At 37.1% G+C, this 22,016-nt stretch overlaps 1 protein-coding gene across 2 annotated transcripts in view; it reads left to right on the forward strand.

The window, feature by feature from the left end:
• col5a1 (procollagen, type V, alpha 1) overlaps positions 1–15,974 on the forward strand; it is an 84,386-nt gene extending 68,412 nt beyond the window's left edge. Inside the window, exons 42-66 of one of the 2 annotated variants that reach the window (XM_058415303.1) lie at positions 298–405; positions 728–835; positions 944–997; positions 1,130–1,183; positions 2,275–2,382; positions 2,531–2,584; positions 2,792–2,899; positions 3,064–3,117; positions 3,271–3,378; positions 3,588–3,641; positions 3,746–3,799; positions 3,926–3,979; positions 4,111–4,164; positions 4,269–4,376; positions 4,572–4,625; positions 4,765–4,818; positions 6,639–6,746; positions 7,099–7,152; positions 7,261–7,296; positions 7,423–7,476; positions 7,710–7,971; positions 8,246–8,358; positions 9,844–9,912; positions 11,727–11,960; positions 13,598–15,974. In XM_058415303.1, coding sequence (XP_058271286.1) covers positions 298–405; positions 728–835; positions 944–997; positions 1,130–1,183; positions 2,275–2,382; positions 2,531–2,584; positions 2,792–2,899; positions 3,064–3,117; positions 3,271–3,378; positions 3,588–3,641; positions 3,746–3,799; positions 3,926–3,979; positions 4,111–4,164; positions 4,269–4,376; positions 4,572–4,625; positions 4,765–4,818; positions 6,639–6,746; positions 7,099–7,152; positions 7,261–7,296; positions 7,423–7,476; positions 7,710–7,971; positions 8,246–8,358; positions 9,844–9,912; positions 11,727–11,960; positions 13,598–13,744 — 2,265 coding nt within the window. In that variant the 3' untranslated portion in view covers positions 13,745–15,974. Of the gene's footprint in view, positions 1–297; positions 406–727; positions 836–943; positions 998–1,129; positions 1,184–2,274; positions 2,383–2,530; positions 2,585–2,791; positions 2,900–3,063; positions 3,118–3,270; positions 3,379–3,587; positions 3,642–3,745; positions 3,800–3,925; positions 3,980–4,110; positions 4,165–4,268; positions 4,377–4,571; positions 4,626–4,764; positions 4,819–6,638; positions 6,747–7,098; positions 7,153–7,260; positions 7,297–7,422; positions 7,477–7,709; positions 7,972–8,245; positions 8,359–9,843; positions 9,913–9,977; positions 10,047–11,726; positions 11,961–13,597 lie in introns of both variants that reach the window. The other variant, XM_058415304.1, reaches the window with a different exon arrangement.
• Positions 15,975–22,016: the final 6,042 nt, after the last annotated feature.

The following is a 22,016-nucleotide window of genomic DNA, read 5'->3' on the forward strand; positions in this document are numbered from 1 at the left end:
CCTTTTTTGTCTTTTTTGCGCTACACAGTGGCTCTTCAGTAAGTAGATATACAGGTTTGTCTGTTGTTCTCTCTCTATCTTTCTCTCTCTCTCTCTCTCTCTCTTTCTGTTTTTAAATCAATATTTTTCACTCAACACATATGCCATGGACAGTAAGCACTGGTTAATGTGGAAAAGCTATACATTTATATCATAATAATGTTCAATTATAATCAAAGACTTTTCTAGCAATTGCTGTTTTACTGATATGTATTGCCAGTTACAATTCCCTTTCTATCCTTGTCTTTTTTCTCTCAGGGTTCACCCGGTGAACGTGGTCCTGCTGGTCCGACAGGTCCCACTGGACCACCTGGACGTCCAGGACCTCAAGGACCCCCGGGGCCTGCTGGAGAGAAAGGTGGACCAGTGAGTAGCACTTGTCTTATTCTTCTGTGCAAATTAAACTTCTAACGGTTAACCAGTCTAATAGTTAACTCCTTATCTTATGGCATACTCCTACCTTGATGTTATGATCCCTACTGCATAATTTCTAAATCCTCACTCCTTACCCTGATGCCTTACTCCCAGATCCATAAGCCCTGAAAGCTTAATTCCTATTTCTGGATTTATATTTTCTAAATCTTATCATAAAACAGATTCTGACTCCTGATTCTAACCATAATCCCAAACCTAAAATTTAATTCCTTAGTAGTTGTAGATGTTTAAATGCCGCTGTTTATGTTTTCAGGGAGAAAAAGGACCTCAAGGCCCTGCTGGTAGAGATGGAATTCAGGGACCTGTTGGTTTACCTGGTCCTGCTGGACCTCTTGGACCTCCAGGAGAAGATGGAGATAAGGTATGGTGCTCTAAAGAACTAATCATTTACTTACTATTCTTTTTACATCTTTCTTTAATTTATTGTCATTGGTCGCCGTAAACTGTAGAGATATCTTTTATTTGACAGGGCGAGATTGGTGAGCCTGGTCAAAAAGGTAGCAAAGGAGATAAAGGAGAGCAGGTGAGTCTTTGTGAAGAGTGGTTACAAATATGAATGCAAATGAAACAACCTAAACAAATCAAAAATATTGATTAAACCTAAACTTTGTTTCCAATTACACATATTTGTGTTTTTCCGTTCTCTTTTTTTCAGGGTCCTCCTGGGCCAACTGGCCCCCAAGGACCAATTGGTGCACCTGGTCCTGCTGTGAGTATTATTCATCTATTTCTTACATATTGCAGCATCTTCTTAAAAATCATGTACATGTCATGTGTTTAGAATGTTATATGTTAGTCAGAATGCTTTTATTAACAATCCAAAAACACAAAAACAAATCAGAAAACACAATTACAAATTAGAAAACACAATTACAAATTAGAAAACACAATTACAAATCAGAAAACACAATTACAAATTAGAAAACACAATTACAAATTAGAAAACACAATTACAAATCAGAAAACACAATTACAAATCAGAAAACACAATTACAAATTAGAAAACACAATTACAAATCAGAAAACACAATTACAAATCAGAAAACACAATTACAAATTAGAAAACACAATTACAAATCAGAAAACACAATTACAAATTAGAAAACACAATTACAAATTAGAAAACACAATTACAAATTAGAAAACATAATTACAAATCCAAAAACACAACAACAATTCAGACAATTCATTTTGTTGTTTTTCAATATAATAAGTGTGTCATATATCCTATAATATTGCGTAGAATAGCTCATAAGCATGTGATGTGGTACACACCTATAGGCTTATACATTGACCATGTAAAATGTTAAAAATATAAAACTATATAAAAGAATTTAGATTGAACTATTTTATATTTTAAATTCTACCCAGTATTTCTTATGGGAGAATTTGATCCAAATAGACTATAGTAAAAGTTACTAAAAATAGGTTTTTGACTGAGAAATGTATATATGTGCATGTACCTAACTTTAATGTTTACATTCATTTTAGAAATATACATATAAACATACCAAATTGTATAAACCAGTTGTCTTATTGATTAGATATTCTAGTGTCCAGAGTTGTCCAAAACTGTAACTGGTATTGTAGATAACCAAAAAGGTTTTAAAAATGTTTTGAACATCCTACATAGCTACACTACGTAGCTATTTACGCACACTTGCTTAGTTAACCAAAAAAACCTTTATTTGTAATGCCTTGCTTCTCTTTTTCATTGACATTAAACCAGATCTATATTGACAGATCTTACAATTTTTCCAATTTCCTATTTTTCCTCTTTCTTCTTCTTGTCATCTTTAGGGAGCTGATGGAGAGCCTGGTCCGCGAGGACAGCAGGGTTTGTTTGGGCAAAAGGGAGATGAGGGGCCACGAGGATTCCCTGGACCACCAGGGCCTGTTGGCCTTCAGGTGGGAATGTACTCAAACATACTATTCGTATCGTGGCAACTAACACTTAATATTGGTTACCGTTCTGACTGCTTGTAATAAATAAGAGCAAACTTTCAGTAAAAAATGAAGGCATTTGTTATTAACTTCTGTGTTCTTCTGTCCACAGGGTTTGCCTGGACCCCCTGGTGAGAAAGGAGAAACTGGAGATGTTGGTCACATGGTAAGAGAAGCACTCAATTTCTGATAATTTTGTAATATTGTATATATTGGTTTAGCATCTTAAGATTATTTATTTTAAATGCTTTTTAATACTTAGCAGCGGATATGTACAATACAACAAGAGTGCTGAAAAAACAAAATATTTCCTTTTTATTACACATAAATTAATTGAAATCTCTCTCTCTCTCTTTCTCTCTCTCTCTCACAGGGTCCACCTGGTCCTCCAGGTCCCCGAGGCCCCTCTGGACCTCCAGGAGCCGATGGACCCCAGGGGCCCCCTGGAGGCATTGGAAACCCTGGAGCTGTGGGAGAGAAGGTTTGAAAACTGAGTGTCCATTGTAAACGGAAATGTAGACGTCTAAATGGAAGTTCATTTAGAGTTATAACTAATGCTGTTATTTAGAATAACATTGTGACATTTACTGACACTTCTCTTCTCTCTCTCTCTCTCTCTCTCTCTCTCTGTCTCTCTCTCTCTAGGGAGATCCAGGTGAGGCTGGAGAGCCCGGTCTGCAAGGCGACGTTGGTCCCCCGGTAAGATACACTGATCTAAATCCATTATTTGTAAAAGTACCATCATTACACTGCATAGTCTAATGATGGCAAATATCAGAACATAAAGCTGTATTACTTTAATTTGAGGATTTGCCTGACTTTTTCTGTGTGTGTGTGTGTGCTTTGTCACAGGGACCAAGAGGAGAGCGAGGAGAGAAAGGAGAAGCTGGTCCTGCTGGCTCTGCTGGTCCACCAGGACCTAAGGGCCCTCCTGGTGATGATGGTCCTAAAGGAAGTCCAGTGAGTTCTGACCCTTAATATATATCAGAATTACAATTAAAAATTCTTTATATTTAATCATTTTTTTATTTAATAATGTCATAAAAAACAACAAAGAATTAAAAAAGAATAAGCCACCTTTACTCAGTCATCACTTAATACTAAACACATTCAAATTGATATCTTGTGAATTTATAATTTGATTTAAAAGCAATTATTTTATTTTTTAGGGTCCAAGTGGTTTTCCTGGTGACCCTGGACCTCCTGGAGAGCCTGGTCCACCTGTATGTTTTATTTTATTGATACGTATATTTATTTGTTATTATGTGTTAGTAATTTAATGTAAACAAACATTTGAAAAGTGACATGACAAAAAGTATTTTTTCAGGGTTTGGATGGTCCTCCTGGTGACAAAGGTGATGATGGAGAGCCTGGTCAACCGGTGAGTTAACCCGTCAATCATTCATTTCTCAATTTCTAATTCTAGTTAATTTTTCTTTTATTTATTCGTGATGGAGAAAGGTATGGTGTACTGATTGTATAAAATTTGATTATTTGTTTGTGTCAGGGATCTCCAGGACCAACTGGTGAATCTGGACCAACTGGACCTCCAGGAAAGAGAGTAAGTTCTCTTCTGCCCATTTGTAATTCTCTGTATGAATCATATCTATCTATCTGTTATTGTCTGCCTGTCTATCTGTGTATCAGCATTTATATTTCATTCTCTGTTTCAATGCATTTATCTATGTTTAGGGTCCTCCAGGAGCGGCAGGACCTGAGGGACGACAGGGAGAGAAAGGAGCTAAGGTAAAGGACAGCAACACATACTCAAAACATTAAAATTTTAAACATTATATTTGCTTTACTAGATGTGGTACCTAACTATTTTTGTCTTTATTTTTATTTCTTAGGGAGAACCCGGTCTCGAAGGTCCACAGGGTAAGACAGGGCCTGTTGGACCCCAAGGTGCTCCTGGCAAGCCTGGTTCTGAAGGATTGCGAGGAATCCCTGGCCCAGTAGTGAGTTACAGAACACACACACACATACACACATGATTGTGCAGTATTGCCAAATATTTATATTAATGAAATCCCAGCAGATTTCAACAATCTCACAGTTGTAGTCACATCATTGTTTGGCAGAGTATATGCAAAGCTGAGGCAGAAATAAAGGACTAGTATATTTCAGGAATATAATTCAGTTGTCTGTTTTAGGGAGAACAAGGTCTGCCTGGATCTCCTGGACCTGATGGACCCCCAGGACCTATGGTACCCTGTCAAAACACCAAACTATTACATTTAAATTCCTGCAAAAGAGTCTGCAAATAACAAATGACATTCTCTCCCTCCCCTCTCACTCACTCACTCTCTCTCTCTCTCTCTCTCTCTCTCTCGCTCTCTCTCTCAGGGTCCTCCTGGACTGCCTGGACTGAAAGGAGACACTGGAGTTAAAGGAGAAAAGGTAAGGTCTCCTTTCTGAGGATGAACCATTCAAGTAGGTGACAAATTAAAGGAAAAAACAACATAATATGTCTGGGGCCACCATAAGCTGCAACATGTGCCAGATCAGCAACTGTGTACCCTGGTATAGTCTCTGGATCAGTACAGGAGTGATGAACGCCATTCTTCCAAATGATATTCCCTCGGTTGATGGATAGATGACCAGCGGTGGACACCAGTACTAATACTGTCTGATTGATTTCCCATAGATGATAAACGGGGTTGAGATACACTATATTGCCAAAAGTATTCGCTCACCCATCCAAATAATCAGAATCAGGTGTTCCAATCACTTCCATGGCCACAGGTGTATAAAATCAAGCACCTAGGCATGCAGACTGTTTTTACAAACATTTGTGAAAGAATGGGTCGCTCTCAGGAGCTCAGTGAATTCCAGCGTGGAACTGTGATAGGATGCCACCTGTGCAACAAATCCAGTCGTGAAATTTCCTCGCTCCTAAATATTCCACAGTCAACTGTCAGCTGTATTATAAGAACGTGGAAGTGTTTGGGAACGACAGCAACTCAGCCACGAAGTGGTAGGCCACGTAAACTGACGGAGTGGGGTCAGTGGATGCTGAGGCGCATAGTGCGAAGAGGTCGCCAACTTTCTGTCAATCGCTACAGACCTCCAAACTTCATGTGACCTTCAGATTAGCTCAAGAACAGTGCGCAGAGAGCTTCATGGAATGGGTTTCCATGGCCGAGCAGCTGCATCCAAGCCATACATCACCAAGTGCAATGCAAAGCGTCGGATGCAGTGGTGTAAAGCACGCCGCCACTGGACTCTAGAGCAGTGAAGACGCGTTCTCTGGAGTGACGAATCGCACTTCTCCATCTGGCAATCTGATGGACGAGTCTGGGTTTGGCGGTTGCCAGGAGAACGGTACTTGTCTGACTGCATTGTGCCAAGTGTAAAGTTTGGTGGAGGGGGGATTATGGTGTGGGGTTATTTTTCAGGAGCTGGGCTTGGCCCCTTAGTTCCAGTGAAAGGAACTCTGAATGCTTCAGCATACCAAGACATTTTGGACAATTCCATGCTCCCAACTTTGTGGGAACAGTTTGGAGCTGGCCCCTTCCTCTTCCAACATGACTGTGCACCAGTGCACAAAGCAAGGTCCATAAAGACATGGATGACAGAGTCTGGTGTGGATGAACTTGACTGGTCTGCACAGAGTCCTGACCTCAACCCGATAGAACACCTTTGGGATGAATTAGAGCGGAGACTGAGAGCCAGGCCTTCTCGTCCAACATCAGTGTGTGACCTCACAAATGCACTTCTGGAAGAATGGTCAAAAATTCCCCTAAACACACTCCTAAACCTTGTGGACAGCCTTCCCAGAAGAGTTGAAACTATTATAGCTGCAAAGGGTGGACCGACGTCATATTGAACCCTATGGATTAGGAATTGGGATGTCACTTAAGTTCATATGCGAGTCAAGGCAGGTGAGCGAATACTTTTGGCAATATAGTGTATGTGAAGCCCATAGCTTAGGATTTGTATAATTTTTATCCTAAATTAATATGTCAGCCCCTGTGCACTGTGGATGAGGGTGGGACCATTCTGCAAGAGATCCATCTGATCCATCAGGACAGAAATGTTCCGTTATTGAATCAAAATGATGAGCCAGAATATGTGCCTTTATATTAATTTATAGCCACTGTTAAGAGTTTGATATTACATGAGGAGAGGTATACCCAAACCATGCCAACAAATTATTTCTTTGATGTGTCTATGTATGTTTTCCTTGTTGTTTAGTCTGTGAATTGTGTGCATTTCAGGGTCATCCAGGTCTAATTGGTTTGATTGGGCCTCCTGGAGAGCAGGGAGAGAAAGGAGACAGAGGACTGCCAGGACCACAGGGAGCATCTGGACCTAAAGGAGACAATGTATGATGCACACACACATAAACACATACACACATTCACAACACTACACACATCCATATGTGAGCCATCCCTAAACTATGCTTTACAATTTCCTTTTACTAGTACTATGTACACTATATATGCTATACTGGTCATATATTGTATTTGGAAATAACAGACATAAAGAAAAATTATGCACATGCTTATTCCCACAGAGTCCTTAACATGTTATTGACTAATGCTCTCTATTTTGTTTTGTTTTTTTGTTTCTCTCGTAATTGTTTAGAGTTATGACTAGCAATGTTATTTAGAATTTCCTGAACATTTAGTGACACTGCTCTCTCTCTCTCTCTCTCTCTCTCTCACTGCACAGGGCATTGCTGGCCCTGCTGGACCTCTGGGACCTATTGGACCTCCAGGATTGCCTGTATGTTTTCAGCAAACAAACATTCAGCACCATTTTGTTCAATCCTACTGTTTTTATTTCACATGTACTCACATATGAATGATTTCTTTTTGTGTGTTTCTTATGCAGGGCCCTCCTGGTCCAAAAGGAGCTAAAGGATCATCAGTAAGTTCTCTCTCTCTCTCTCTCTCTCTCTCTCTCTCTCAACCATAAATCATATTTTTTTAAAAATGCTTGTTTTTCTTTGTGTTTTTAATTGGCATTTGTCTCTGTCTTTTTCTTCTTCTGTAGGGTCAAACAGGACCAAAGGGAGAACCAGGAGTACCAGGGACTCCAGGTCCTCCGGTCAGTGCGGGCATCAACAAAATCTAACTTTATAGATATTAAATATTTAAATTGACATGTATTCAAGTATCGTATAAACTGAACACATTTCTGCAATTTATATGTTTTTGCTTTATTTCATACCAATAAAATCACAAATCCATCTTGTACCATTTATGAAGACAGCTTGTATGGATTTGTAGTTGTGAATAGCTTGATCACTAATAACACTGCCTCCCAATGCACACTTGAAGGGTCCACCAGGTGATGTCATCCACCCACTGCCCATCCATTCAAGCCCAAAAAGAGCACGGCGAAGCATTGATGCTAGCCAATTGGTGGATGATGCACCTGATGCTAACTACAAGGATTATGAGGATGGTATGGAGGAGATCTTTGGATCACTCAACTCCCTAAAGCAGGAGATTGAACAGATGAAGCACCCACTGGGCACCAAGGGCAACCCAGCACGCACCTGCAAAGACCTGCAACTCTGCCACCCTGACTTCCCTGATGGTGGGTGGGCGCACACACACACACACAAACACACTTTTTAAAATCCCATTTTATGTAAATAATCTCAATATTATACAGGGCCACTAAGGTCATGGTCCAAAATGTAAGTGAAGAGATGTACGAAGGGTGAATGATTTAGTTTAAAAATTGATAATATTCTTCCCATTATAAAATTTTATTGTTGCACCTCTCTAGAATATTTGCAAACCCATAGTAGCAAACAACAATGTAAGATTGTTGTGAACCTTTGTTTTGTTTCCTTTCCTTTTTAAAGGCGAGTACTGGATTGATCCAAACCAGGGCTGCTCACGAGATTCTTTCAAGGTTTACTGCAACTTCACAGCTGGAGGAGAGAGTTGTATCTTCCCAGATAAAAAGAGTGAAGGGGTGAGTATTCACAACAATACCCGCTGGGCCGTGGTCACAAATCTGTGGTCACAACATAGATAACATTTAACACAAAAACAGCCTGCGGGTGGAAATAGCGCTGCTGCACACTATCAAGCCATAAACACTGCTGTGCTGCATGTGCTCCAGAACAAAAACATTATTAATTGTATTAGGAGTAGTAGTCACATACATGTGGAAAATCTGGTCCTATATAAGCCACATTTTATGAAGCACTGATTAAGCCATTCCTTCCCCAGTCAACGTGAAGTTTGTGAAGCCACACTGTACCTTCTTTCCGCCTGTTTTCTTACTGATTATTACTGTTGGCTAATATTTACCTGTGTGAATATAAATTTGTCTTTAGTTAGTTCAGGTGTCAAATTTCTGCAAAGTGAGAGCTTGTGTGGTTGGCCACGTTAGCCACAGATTCTATATTTTTGTGACACTCTTTCATTTGCTATGTATTGCCATTGCATTTGATACAGATATATGAATGCACTTTGATTTTAATAACTCTTGAACAAATAAAAATAAGACGTTCTTCCCTGGAATCAAATTTTCAGGAAACAATACAAATCCTTAAACACTATTCAGGCCATTACTTACATAATCGAAGTTATACAGTGTTCTGTGCAAAGAGTTGAAATGTTCTCCCTAATATTTAATCTTGATTTCAAACATGCAGAAGTCAAACATCATAATTAATAATTAATGCTTTGCTTTATATTTGCTTTGTTGAAAACATCAGAAGCATGATTAACACACTGGAGCTGTGTTCTGACTGCTGACGGTAATGATGATTAACCAATTGAAATATTAAAGTACTATTGATGCACTGAACAATGATAGTATCATAAATGATAGTTGGTGATATCTAGCTATTCAAACTTTTGTGTAATAAATAAATAACGCAACCATGTGGCATAGCTTATCATACTATTTAATAAGGCAAATTATTTTTTCATAACTTGAATCATTGTTTGCCAAACTATTCATCAGGGTCCGTTTTTTTGCTCTTTCCTAGATCCAACACACCTGTACCATATATTTAATATTCTTGACTGCTTGCTTCAATTGTATTATGAGCTAGTAGAGAAGACTGGGAGAACATAGGTCTATTTGCCTCAGGATCTATGTTCTGATTTAAAATGATCTAATTAACTAGTATAATTGGTATTTTCTTCGTTTATAAGTTGCAGTTCTACAAACCATTTTTAATTCCTTGAACTTTTTTTGCCTTTTCTTTCATTTCATGTTCTTGTTCTGTTTATATTTTTTCTTAAACTCTGCCTCTCATATTCCTCCCTCTCTCTATATCTTGTCTTACTGTTACTCTTCTTGTTCTTGCTTGGGTTCTTCTTCTTCTTCTTCATATTCTTCTTCTTCTTCTTCTTCTTCTTCTTCTTCTACTTTTCCCTATTTATCTTGGTCATGTTCCCAGTTTTTTAAACTCCCATTCTTTCTCTTGCTCTGGTGTCTCAGACTAGGCTAACCTCCTGGGTGAAGGAGACTCCAGGCTCCTGGTACAGTGAATTCAAACGTGGTAAACTGGTAAGAGCACCTCCGTGACCCTCCATCCACCTTCCATCTCCTGAACCACTCTTGTTATTTTACAGAGCAAAATGGCTCGCTGGCCCAAAGACAGCCCAGGCACTTGGTATAGTCGCTACAAACGGGGGTCCATGGTAAGTAGAAAGGCCCAAGATGGGATCCAAGAGAGAGGACTTTGGTTCTGAGGTTCCTTTTCCAAGGCCTTAAGGTTCTGAAGGTCTGAGGTTACTCAGTTCAAAAGTTCTGAGGTTCCCACAGTTGTGTGGTACTGAAGTTCTTATGTTCTGAGAAGCCAAAGGTCTGAAGGTCCTAAGTTCCTAGGTTCCAAGGTGCCGTAGTTCTGAGGTTCCATCTCTTGGAAACTTGTGGTTCTGCATGGTTCTAGCTCTGCAGATGGAGCTCATGGGGTCATGTCTGTGCATGGTATTGCATGAGCATTTCTGTAATATGACAGCAACAGTGTCCTCAGGCTTATGGCCAATCTGAGATATGAAGGTTGAAGTGATGCTCAACATTGTTTCTCAATTTAAAAATAACAACACACTCATAGTATCTTGGGAAATTGGTGAAATTGCCTAAATTCAGCTGTAGTTTGTCTGTAGTTGATTTTGACTGAAAAGCTCTATCTTCATCCTCAGTGTCTATAAACATTCTATATAAACACTTTCACAGTACACTCGTTCTAAGGGTGTTCTGGACCCTTGCATGTTGATTAAATGGCTGTTTCTCATCATTACTGGCAAGCCTGGTGGAAACAGACCCAGTATTTTGGCTTTGAGGCTCATGGTCACTTCTTCTCGCATAGCTTCTGGGTACAGCCACTATGTGGCTGTGAACATCTTGTTGGACAAGGTAATGTTTCCATGTGCTTGTAGTCCACACAAAGCAGAAAAATCCATGGACAATATACAGACACACACAGACATTGACTGGATGTGTAGTGATTTTTTTTAGTCAGTTCTATTTGACCACAAAAGAAAATTATTCTAGTTTACCTGTGCATAAATAACTCCAGTCTATGTGTTTGTGTGTTAGTATGGAAGTTCATATCAACTTGCATGTGTGAGATCAGTGTTTATGAATGTATGATAAGAACAACACGTAAGTACAGTGTGTATGTTTGCATGCATAGCATGTTTATTTTTTTGTGCTTTGCTGTCAGTCAAGGTCATGTGTGTGTAAGACGTAAAAGGAGGAAATGGCGTGTTCTAACTTACAAGGGTTGGTATGAAGAAAACAGACATTTGCATATTCTTAAAATGCGAATGTTACATCACACCAGAGAGAGAATAAATAAGCTTTTATTTATCATTACTGTTCTTTGTCTTTAAGTATTAATGTTTCTCAATGCAGATTAGAGAACAGAAAATCCTCAGACCCACTTTAACAGCCTACTTTTCATTGTTTTGTTGGTGTGATGCCTAATTTGATGACAATGCCATATAAACACAGTTTTGATGTGTTCTCCACTGAAATTCTGAACTTCTCCATTGATTGTTCCTGACTCAGTTTTTTAAATGTTTAATTAATATAGTTTATAAATGTTTTTGTGTGTAGTAATACTGTTTATTGGACATTTAGGATTATTAACCACTTTTGGAAATTTACATACTTTGGGGAAATTGGTTGGCAACAAAACATGAGGGTTAAGGTTGTCTAAGTCTCATTAGCCTCAATAAACTGTAATCCACTTTGCTTCTGAAAGTCTGTCAAATATTTACTAGTTATAAAGGTGTGATGTGTAATATTGAAATGAACCACTAGAGGCATTCTGTCTTGCTAGCTGGACCCTCAGTTTCATTCTGCACTTACAGCTCTCTTACATGGATGCTGAGGGCAATCCAATTGGTGTGGTCCAAATGACGTTCATGCGCTTGCTAAGTGCCTCAGCACGGCAGAACCTCACATATAACTGCTACCAGTCTGTGGCCTGGCATGACCAGGAACTAAACTCTCACGACAAGGCCATCCGCTTCCTGGGCTCCAATGATGAAGAGATGTCCCATGACAACAATCCATACATTAGTGCCATCATGGATGGATGTGCGGTGAGCAAAAATGCTAAACTTAATCCTCACATAGTGTTAGAAAAGCTGTTGTAGTATTTTATGTGTAGTACCATCCAAAAGTATTGGAACACCAAGACCAATACATTAGTTTTTGCTGTATACTGAAGATATTTAGGGTAAAGTTCAGAAAATGAATATCAGACAAGATATCAGCAATTCATTTTTTATTTCCTGATATTTACATCTAGATGAGTTACAACAAGTTGCTTTTCATTTGAACCATTTGATAAAAAATTTTGAAAATGCCAGGCATTTTTGTTTAGGTCTGTCCCGTTAGATTTACTGTTTAAATAATGAATGTACGTGATTTTCTGCTCTTGGTTTGATCCCTGTGTTTTGCCTTGAAAACTGCATTTGTTCCTAAAAACGATAAACCAACATGAAAACCAGAGAGCTGTCTATAGGAGAAAAAGCCACCCATTTTGAAAATCCACCAAAACCATTGCACAACCTGTGGGCATAGTTTGATATGTCCTGAAAAAGAAAGAACCGATGCTGAACTAACAACTACAGGTTAAACAGGTTGGATGATTGAAACTTTGTGAGAACAAAAACCCCAAAACAAGTCAGTGACATCACCAAAAACCTTCACAGGGCAGGAGTGAAGATACACAAACCACTGTTCACTTATAAATTTAACCCCCTTCTAAAATGTACACACCTTATGGGAAATGGATTCTCTCCAGAGCGTGAGGGTTTAGAAATTTTTAATCCACATTGCTTTTGAATGTATTCTTACAGCCAACTAAAAGTCTGTGATATATAATATACAAATGAACGTGTTATACCCTGAGCTGCTAGCTGGACCCAATTCTTTCAGCAGTTACTGCTCTCTTACATGGACACTGAGGGCATTCCTACTGGTATGGTCCAAATAATGTTCATGCAATTGCTGTGTGATATGGCCAAGTATAAAATCATGTATAATGTACATGCTACCAGTCTAGGTGCAAAAAAGATACCAATACCAAGAGATGAAAAACTCTCATCATCATACAGGGACCCAGATCAGATTTTACAATGAAATACAGAGATGAGCCACAAAAGATCTGGAACGAAGATTAACTTTTACTACACTGCTGGAAAGTGTAGACAAAGAAACATTCTGCTCATAATATAAGCTCATCAATCAAGCATAGTGTCATGGCTTGGGTTTTTATGGCTCCTTCTGGAACAGACTCATCTTTATTGATGTTGTAACTCATGAGTGTAGCAGCAGAATGAAGAAGTCTACAGAAACATTCTGTCTGGCAATTTCTAAAGAAATGAATCCGGCCAAATTGGGAGAAACTTCATCATACAGCAGGACAATGACAAAGAGCACAAATATTAGCAAGTGTTGGTTACTTCGTTGTCCTTGAGGACAACTGTTCCAATACTTTTTTCATCCAAAAAAATTGAGTAGTCTGCCACCAAAGGCACCATGTTCTAAGTTGTTTAACACATCTAGATGTAAATATCAGGAAATGAAGCTGAATTTTTTTTATTTATCTTTAAGCCTTGTTGTTCCAGTACTTTTAGAGGGGGCTGAATTCTATTCTTGGCAAAAATTTCACCAATTTTTTTTTCTTGTCCCTCTCCTTTGTCCCTTTCTCTTGCCTCACTTTTTTTTGCAGTTGAAAAAGGGGTATGAAAAGACTATTCTAGAGATCAACACACCAAAAGTGGAGCAGATACCATATGTTGACATCATGTTCAACGATTTTGGTGGAGCAACGCAGAAGTTTGGCTTTGAGGTTGGCCCAGCCTGCTTTATTGGCTAAGACTGTTCACTGAGCACACCAGAAAATAAATAATAAACAATTTTCATTTTCTCAGAAACCAAAGAAAGGAATAGGACAACATATTTTATAAAGATTTGTGTTTCCCAAATAAAACACCAACTTCGCATAGAAAGGATAAAAGAAATTTAATAAAATAAAGAATGGAAATAAAAACACATTTTTTTTGACCTCAGTGTACCTGTCTCTGTCACATGCAAGTTTTGAAACTGGATTAGCCGAATGCTAGGTAGCTAACCCTGTGCTTTAATTGCCACGTTCTTAATGCATCTTACCACCCATGCTGTATCGGTGTAGGAAATAGCAACAGTATTCCTCCATCTTTGATGCACTTCCTGCGGGTGGAAACCTCCTCACACACTCCACCTGGTTTTAGCTCTGTCTGGTTTCTTCTTGCATTTATTCAGTGTTTCACTTTCTGACCAGTACTTCAATGAACTCTATTTTGTGCATATTTGTTTTCCCATTCCCTGGAATGGTGCTTATATATAAATATATATAAATATTTTTTGTATGTTTGTAAGTACTTTCTGTATATTTCTCTGTTTTTTTCCTATTTCTTTTTTTGTGTGTGCTTCAAAACATGCATGTGAACCATTGAGCAAGAAGGACCGCAGAGATGGTGGTTATTACAGTAAATTAAAAAAATTAATTTCAACAATAACAGCCCTGCTAGAGAAAATTGGATAGCAATAAATGAATAAATAAATAAAATAAAATAAAGTGGCAGAAACACCAAGAAGAAATCATTATGTCCTGTTGTAGGTGTGACCCACATCTTTTTGTGTAATTTCACGCGAACGAATGAAAATAATATTTAGTATACGCGATAACAGCAAGTTCATATCAACTGATTTTGGTATTGTGGATTGCTACTATCACAGGGCATCTGAATGATTCCATCCTTTATCCTTTTTCTATCAAACCTTGTGCTTGAGATCTATCAGAAAGCACACATAATGAAAGACCGTTTCATTGAGGAAACACTATATCAGTAAACTAGGTGCTATTTCCTTCTGCCTGTGGTGCTATATACATATATTTTTTCCAATTTTTATTTGTTTATTTGTTTAAAATGATTCACCAATGATGATGCATCTTCCATTTCTTTCATCACATTTTTCTGGGTAGTGGGTCCTGTGTTTTATGTTGGGAAATATTCTTATGCATGCCAATCCATCATATTCATTCATAAACCAAAAGTACCTAACAAATTTGTCTCTTTGACGTCACCCTACACACTGTTGTTGAATGTGCAGTATGCAAACTGTAAAGTGGCTCTTTACCTGGAGATTATTTATGTACTTTTGCATAGTCCTCCATAGCACATTTATTCCCATCAATTTAAAATGTAGTAGTAATTTTTATAAAGGTAGTAAATGTTTTACGGTGTCTGTGGACCTAGAGCTTTACAGTGGACATGAGTGCAATCAGTTCACCTCAAGCAGTCAGAAGTCCATAAAATCTTTAGTCGAGACGTGTGTTTTTTTGTTTTTTTTTTGGTTTTTTGTTTTTTTTGGTTTTTGTTTTTTATTTTTTTGTACAGGGAAGAACTTGACCTCTGTTACCAGAGCCAAATACAGAGGACCAACTAATCTACTGTCCTCAGATTCTCAGGCCAAAGATATTCTCACAGCTTTAGGCTTCATCAAATACGTTCAATGACCAAAAAAAGTCACTTTATATAAGATTGTGCACCTGTGGGGTAGATAGATTTCCAGTTTATTATAATTCTTAATCCTTGGTATAGAAAGCAAATCCGTTTTCTTGTCTTTATTTCCCTGTTTTCCCTGCATTTCTTTGCCACTAGTCCCTAATGCACTCAACATCTTACACCACTATGCCAGCTACTTTGCTACAAACCTTTGCATTCTATTAATTTGAGATATGACTTGAACTTCTTTTTAAAAACTAATTCATGACAAAGATTAAAAAAATATCATGTTTAGGAAAATAATCATTTTTGTAAATTTCCAAAAAGAAAAAAAAAAAAAGAAGAAAAGCCATCACGCTGCCAATAAACGAATTCTGTTTTGTTTGGTTTTTGTAATATTTGTCTTGTGTTGTCTTGTCTGTTTTAAGGTCTTGTTAAACCTGTGTAAGAGAGGATAGAAGATATATTGTTATTTTGTGTCAATAAATTCAAATTTACTGTGGCCACGCACCCTTGTATGTCTTTTGAAGCATTAAAGCCTTTCTGTATGCATGAAAATGATGAAAGTTTTTCATTCTCTTAATGTTATACCAAACTGAAATGGATTTCCAATCGCCTCTTTATTGCCTTGATATACATTTCGAATGCTCAGATGAATAAAGGCATGTCCTTAATTGTGAAATGGTGACAGAGCCAGGATGTTGTAACTCTACCAAAGATGATGTTCATTTGTAGTATATTTATTGTATTATTTAAAAAAAAAATAATAAATGTTAATTGATACCATTAGTGTTACCATGGCCCCCACTCTTTATCACTGACACAGAATTATTTATTGCTAGCACAGCTAGCAGAAGGTTCATTTTGCTTTCATGTTCGGTTACTGATGACAGCTTTCTCTTGCGATCCATCTATGACATCTTTAGGGGTGGGAAAAGTGCTAAGGAATTGTATTGAAGTGAACTCTTACTTTAAATTAATGTGGTCCAGCCAAAACAATTTACTTGGATTAAAGACAGAAAGTTGCTACTTTTAAATGTTCCTCAAATTTTAAAGTGTAAAAAGTTTAAAATGTTTTGGTTATGCATGGTTAAGTAGATTTTTTAGACCAAAAAAAATTTGAGAGAAGCCTATTCAATTGAAATGTAACATCCAATTCTAGTAGACATCTGAGATTTTTAGAGTGCTAAATAAATATGTAAGGAGTAAAAGGTTTTTCTGCTAGGAAATGTCATTGTTTACAAGTATTCAAAAAATTCTATACCACTCAAGAAACAAGTATTTAACAAAGTACAATTACTAAAGTATTTTCCACCCCCACATAATGAGTTATAAAGACAGAGATATAGAGAGATCTATAAAGAAGATGAGATTTGTGATATACAAATTTGATGTAATATTGTTTATCATGTGGAATGGAGATTAAAAATGGGGGGGGGGGTGCACATGTATTTAAGGGAATGAAATTTTTTTGAATGCTTAAATGTACACATCCTATATGCAGTAAAGGAAAATGATCCTCAGGGCATCAGAGCCACGTCCATTCCAACTTTGTAGTGTAGAGGATGATACAGTGTCTTTCATTTTCTAATGCAGCTTATTGTGTTTATTGTATACATTATTGTGCTGTACTGGATTTCGCTCTGAACTGGACTGGATGTCCCTAAAAACACTTTTAGTGTTTACATTTCACATTTTGTTAAAACCTCAAGGTTCAATATGTTATGCATTCTAAAATGTTTTGCTCAGTTGTAATGAGTGCTTGTTTGAGTTACCAAAGGCGTTCTTTTACTTAAACCAGTTTGGCAATTTTGTAGTGTTGATCTGACCTCTCTCATCAAATCGTTGTTTCCACCCACAGACCAGCTAACTAGATGTTTTGTTGTTGTTGTTGTTGATTTTCATATCTTTCTGTTCAAACTCTACAGATTGATGTACCTGAAAATCCCAGCAATTCTGAAATACTCAAACCAGCCCATCTGACATGTTCCAAGTCACAAATAACATGTTTAATGTGAATATCAAGGTATTTACTTATATCTGCAGGGTTGTATGCACCATGTTGCTTGCACAAGTGGCTGACTGGATAAAGGCAGGTGAACAGGTAGTCCTAATAAAGTCGAAGGTGAGTGTATATCACTCTCATACCTTATCTTCCTTCTCCCATTTTTCAGAATTTATTACTCTTTGGCAGATACACTTGATGTGAGAAAGAAATGAAAAAAAAAAAAATGTATTTATTGCTCTTAATAATTATGTGGATAGGTAGGTTCTATTAAAATATATAATTACTGGTCATTTTATATATCTAGGTGTAGCTATTCCCTAAAAATCTAAAATACATGTAAACTCATTTATATATTTCAGAGTCTGTTTTTAATGTCTGTGTTTGAAAGACTATGCTCTTTATCTGGGGATTTAAAGCTCATTGTGTATATAAGGCACATTTACAAAAATATAAGGACTCAAAAGGGCTAAGCCTTCCATATTAACATTTATATGGCCATCTAATCCCTGAAGAAGATCTGCTATAAAGACAGCACATCAATTCATGATATTTATCTACAATGTTGTTTTCATAGATAGAATATAGAAGACAGTTGGCCAAAGCTTTGCTCAATGGAGCTTGTCCCAGAGACCTCAATCAATTTGCCAATTAAGTTCAATTCAGTATCACATTAGTGAAATTAACTTGCACGTCCTAAGGATGGAACTTTCCAATAGAGTAATATGATATGGTATTTCTTTTATATCATGACAAAGAATGAAAAAGGGCAGATAATGAAAGTCTGAGAGGATGCATTGGTAAGGCAGCATTGTCATGAAGAAATTACATACACTGAAAATGTTAGGCAAAGTCAGAAACAAGTACAGGCCAGGTGATCAGCAAACAGTGGCAAAAAAAAGTCAAAACTAGGCAATTAAACACAATGCAAAGACTTGGTAACATCAGGAGTAAAGTGTAGTCTGTACTTTGTGACTTTCTGGGTAAAACAGTCCCTAGTGCCTCAGCTGTAACTAAATTCAACATTTTATTGGTCACATAAACAAACGTACACAGTATGACTGATTTTTTATTTTTTTTTACAGTGATGTTTTTATTTTAAAAATTAAAACAAAATAGAAATAGAAATAAAAGAAAAAGTAACTGAATAAAAGAGATCAAATAAAATACGGTACAGTGCTATTAGCTGTGCAAAATCGAGTGGATTGGCCAGAGGAAGATGTCAAAATATTTAAAAATAAATAAATAAATAAATGATACAGTAACTGAAAAAATACACAGATATGAATAGGAATACATACATGTTACTGTGTGATTGTGAACAGGTGTGTGATCAGTAGGAAGGAGACAATAAATAGGAAAGTGCATGCGTGTTCTGGGTGCTGGATATTTGTAGGCTGTGGCTGTTTTAGGGATGAAGTCTGCCGAGTCAGCCAGTCTGATATTAAGGAGTGCTTGGTATCTTTATAACTACAGAAATCAGTTTTTTTTTTTCAATATTCCATCTTTGCAAGGCCTGAGCTTAGTGTCAAATTTTCCAGACTTAATTATTCAAAGTAAAAGGATGATTCTCCAAGTTGAAATCAGTTTGTCACATCCACTCATTTGTTAAGGATGCATTCTCTGTTCAAACTTTCCAAATAATGTATTCTTATTAATCCACAGTAATGACTGTATATATGAGTAGACAACATTCAGTCACATCCATTGTGCACTTCTGGAACCTTTTTGTGGGTCACCATCTTGCGAAAATTGGTGCCAGAAAATGTGCAGTAAATCGGGCAAGATGGCTGGTGCGTCCACCACTTAACCTCTTAAGGACACTTGATGCAGCGGCAAATCCAATGAGCAAATACAGTGTTATTTATAAATATAGAAAACGCTCAACTGTTAGTTGTACAACTTTCGCACTCTTGTATGTCTTCTGAAGCATTAAAGCCTTTCTGTATTCATGAAAATGATGAAAGTTTTTCATTCTCTTAATGGCGCCTTAAAATATCAACAGGGAAAAGCAATTCACTATTAATGAAGGCAGATCAGATGTACAAACCTGAGCCTAAACACAACTTTCTACACAGTGTAAGGCTTGCTTACAATGTTGTCAACATTTCTGCTGAATAACCTCACTGCATTTTTTTTTCTAGGATGATAGATTTCCCAGGCATGTTGAGATTATTGCAACATTTCCAATCAACAGCCAAGTATTACTCCTAAATTAAAGGTGCTCTGGATTACAGAAGGGCAAATACAAGCTACAGTTTAGCTTATATTGGTTAAAGTACATCTTTTTTAGTGAGAAACTAAGAAAGATGAGGACAGTTCAAGAAAACTCTCTCAAGTTGTGTCTTTGTGTGTGCAAGATATGTTTACTAGCTAGTATTTGTACACTGGAAACCTAAGAGATCCAGTTCTAAAAGTTCTAACACTTGGTCAATCAAATTCACTAATGGCAAATGTCACTTAACCAAAGAAAATTTTGAATTAACATCACAGGATTAGAAAAAACTGAATGACAGGTACGCAGAACACATTTTGATGGCATTTGGGAGACGCTTACCCAGAGTGACTTATTTTGAAGTCTCCCTCAATGAATAAATCCACACTAGTTCACTAGGTAATGGACTACCCGAATAACATCAGTCTAAAACTCCATGGACAGACAAGAAGAAGAGCACTTTTCTGTTAAATAACCTATTTAAACACATCTCTTCAACCATCCCAACTGTTTACTAATACAGTACCACACAATCATCAATACCTTTCATGAAAACGTGCTTCACTTCATTGTGCTGTTCCTAAAACTATAACTGAACATCATCCAGAAACCATCTCTTCGCCAGGAAAGTGTGACACACACCTGGCCATCTACATGATCTATAAGAGAATGTGATTCATCAGACCAGGCCAGCTTCTTCTATTGCTCCATAATCAGGTTTTGTAGCTCACATGCCTATTGTAGGTGTAGGTGTCAGCACGGGCACTTTGACTCTATGCAGTACGCTGTGATGAGCCTTGCGCCCAATGCCATGGTCACTGGATGTCTTTCCTTGAACACGTTTTGGTAGGTACTAATCTCTGCATTCCAGGAACACAACACATGACCTGATGTTTTGAAGATGCTCTGATCCAGTCATCTATACATCACAATTTGGTCCTTGTTAATTTCTGGAAAATTTCCATCGGAACTTTTGGAATTTTGGAAATATTCAAAGTTGGAAACTTAACAGAAATTTATGGGAATTAATGGGAACTTATTTAAATTATTCAGAAATGTGGGGAAATTTATATAAACTGTATATACAAACAAACAATGTTTGGCCATAAGGTGACAACTAATGCATAAATTAGATTTTTTGAGTTTGATTTAATTGTAAGTAGAACTTTAATTCATTCTTCCATTGAACAACACAATATATGAATAAATGTTGAATGTAAAAAAAAAAACCCAAACATATTTCCTTATGTTTGCTGTAGAATGAAAGCATCCCCCCATAAAAAGGGGGATTGTGTGTGTGTGTGTGTGGGGGGGTCTTATTTAGACAGGTTTTTTTTTATCTCAACAAAATATTTGCTCAGTCAATATAAAAAAATGTTTAAATATAAATGTATGTAATATTGCTGTAATTTACATGACTACTCACCAAGAAGGACATTTTTTGAAATTATTTTGTGTGCAGGATTCAAGAAATGACCAGCGCATGTTATGGAGGAATGCACAGTGCATGTGGAGGTGTGGCCTCAATAGCCCTGCAGTGCTGTGGGCATGTGACTGAGCAATATACAGGGTAGAAATTTTAACTGAAATTGCATTGCATACTGGTTGTTTCAACCAAGATTATGCTGCAAGATATTTTTCAACTACATTTAAGTTCCCTGTTATAGGCTAATCTGCAATTTTGCAAATTCCCAGTTTATTCCCATTAATTCCTGTTAATTCCCATGGACAGATTCCAGCCTTGAAAATTCCCAGAATTGTGCAACCCTAGTCCCAAGTAACTTAGACACTTTCACTTGTATATAGTAATTTTGAGAATTGACAGCTCAGATAATTCCTAATATATCCTACCCTTTGACAGGTGCATTTGTTGCAAGATAATGTTATTTACTGGCACATTTCCAACTGTTGTAGTTTAGCGTTGTATTTTAATATTCATTACAAGATTTTGGCAGATCAACAATCTTCTTTCTCTCCCTCTTTTTTTAAATTTTTTTATTTCCCCAAGGTAAGTGAGTGCAAAAGGATTTCAAATGTAAAATCCACCAGGTATGTATACCCCAGGGCACAAAGTCCTTGATCAAGACCAAACAATTCATTTGAGAGCAAATAAAAAATAAAAATTGCCATAACAGCATATAACAGTTTATATTCAAAATATAAGGAGTTTTAGGAATTGAAGCAAACTATTCTTAAGAATAGTGTTATTGAAAAACTAACATTATTCTTAAAACTAATTCTAATACAATGTTTTATTTCAAAGCTTAACAGTTTCTCAGATGATTTGGTGAGGAAACTTTGAACTTGTATACATTATCTAAAAATTTTACTCATTCTTATTTTGAAGGGCATTGTATGTACTTATGAAATAGCAACATAG

This window comes from Hemibagrus wyckioides, linkage group LG18, assembly GCF_019097595.1.
Source record: "Hemibagrus wyckioides isolate EC202008001 linkage group LG18, SWU_Hwy_1.0, whole genome shotgun sequence".
Lineage (NCBI taxonomy): Eukaryota > Metazoa > Chordata > Actinopteri > Siluriformes > Bagridae > Hemibagrus > Hemibagrus wyckioides.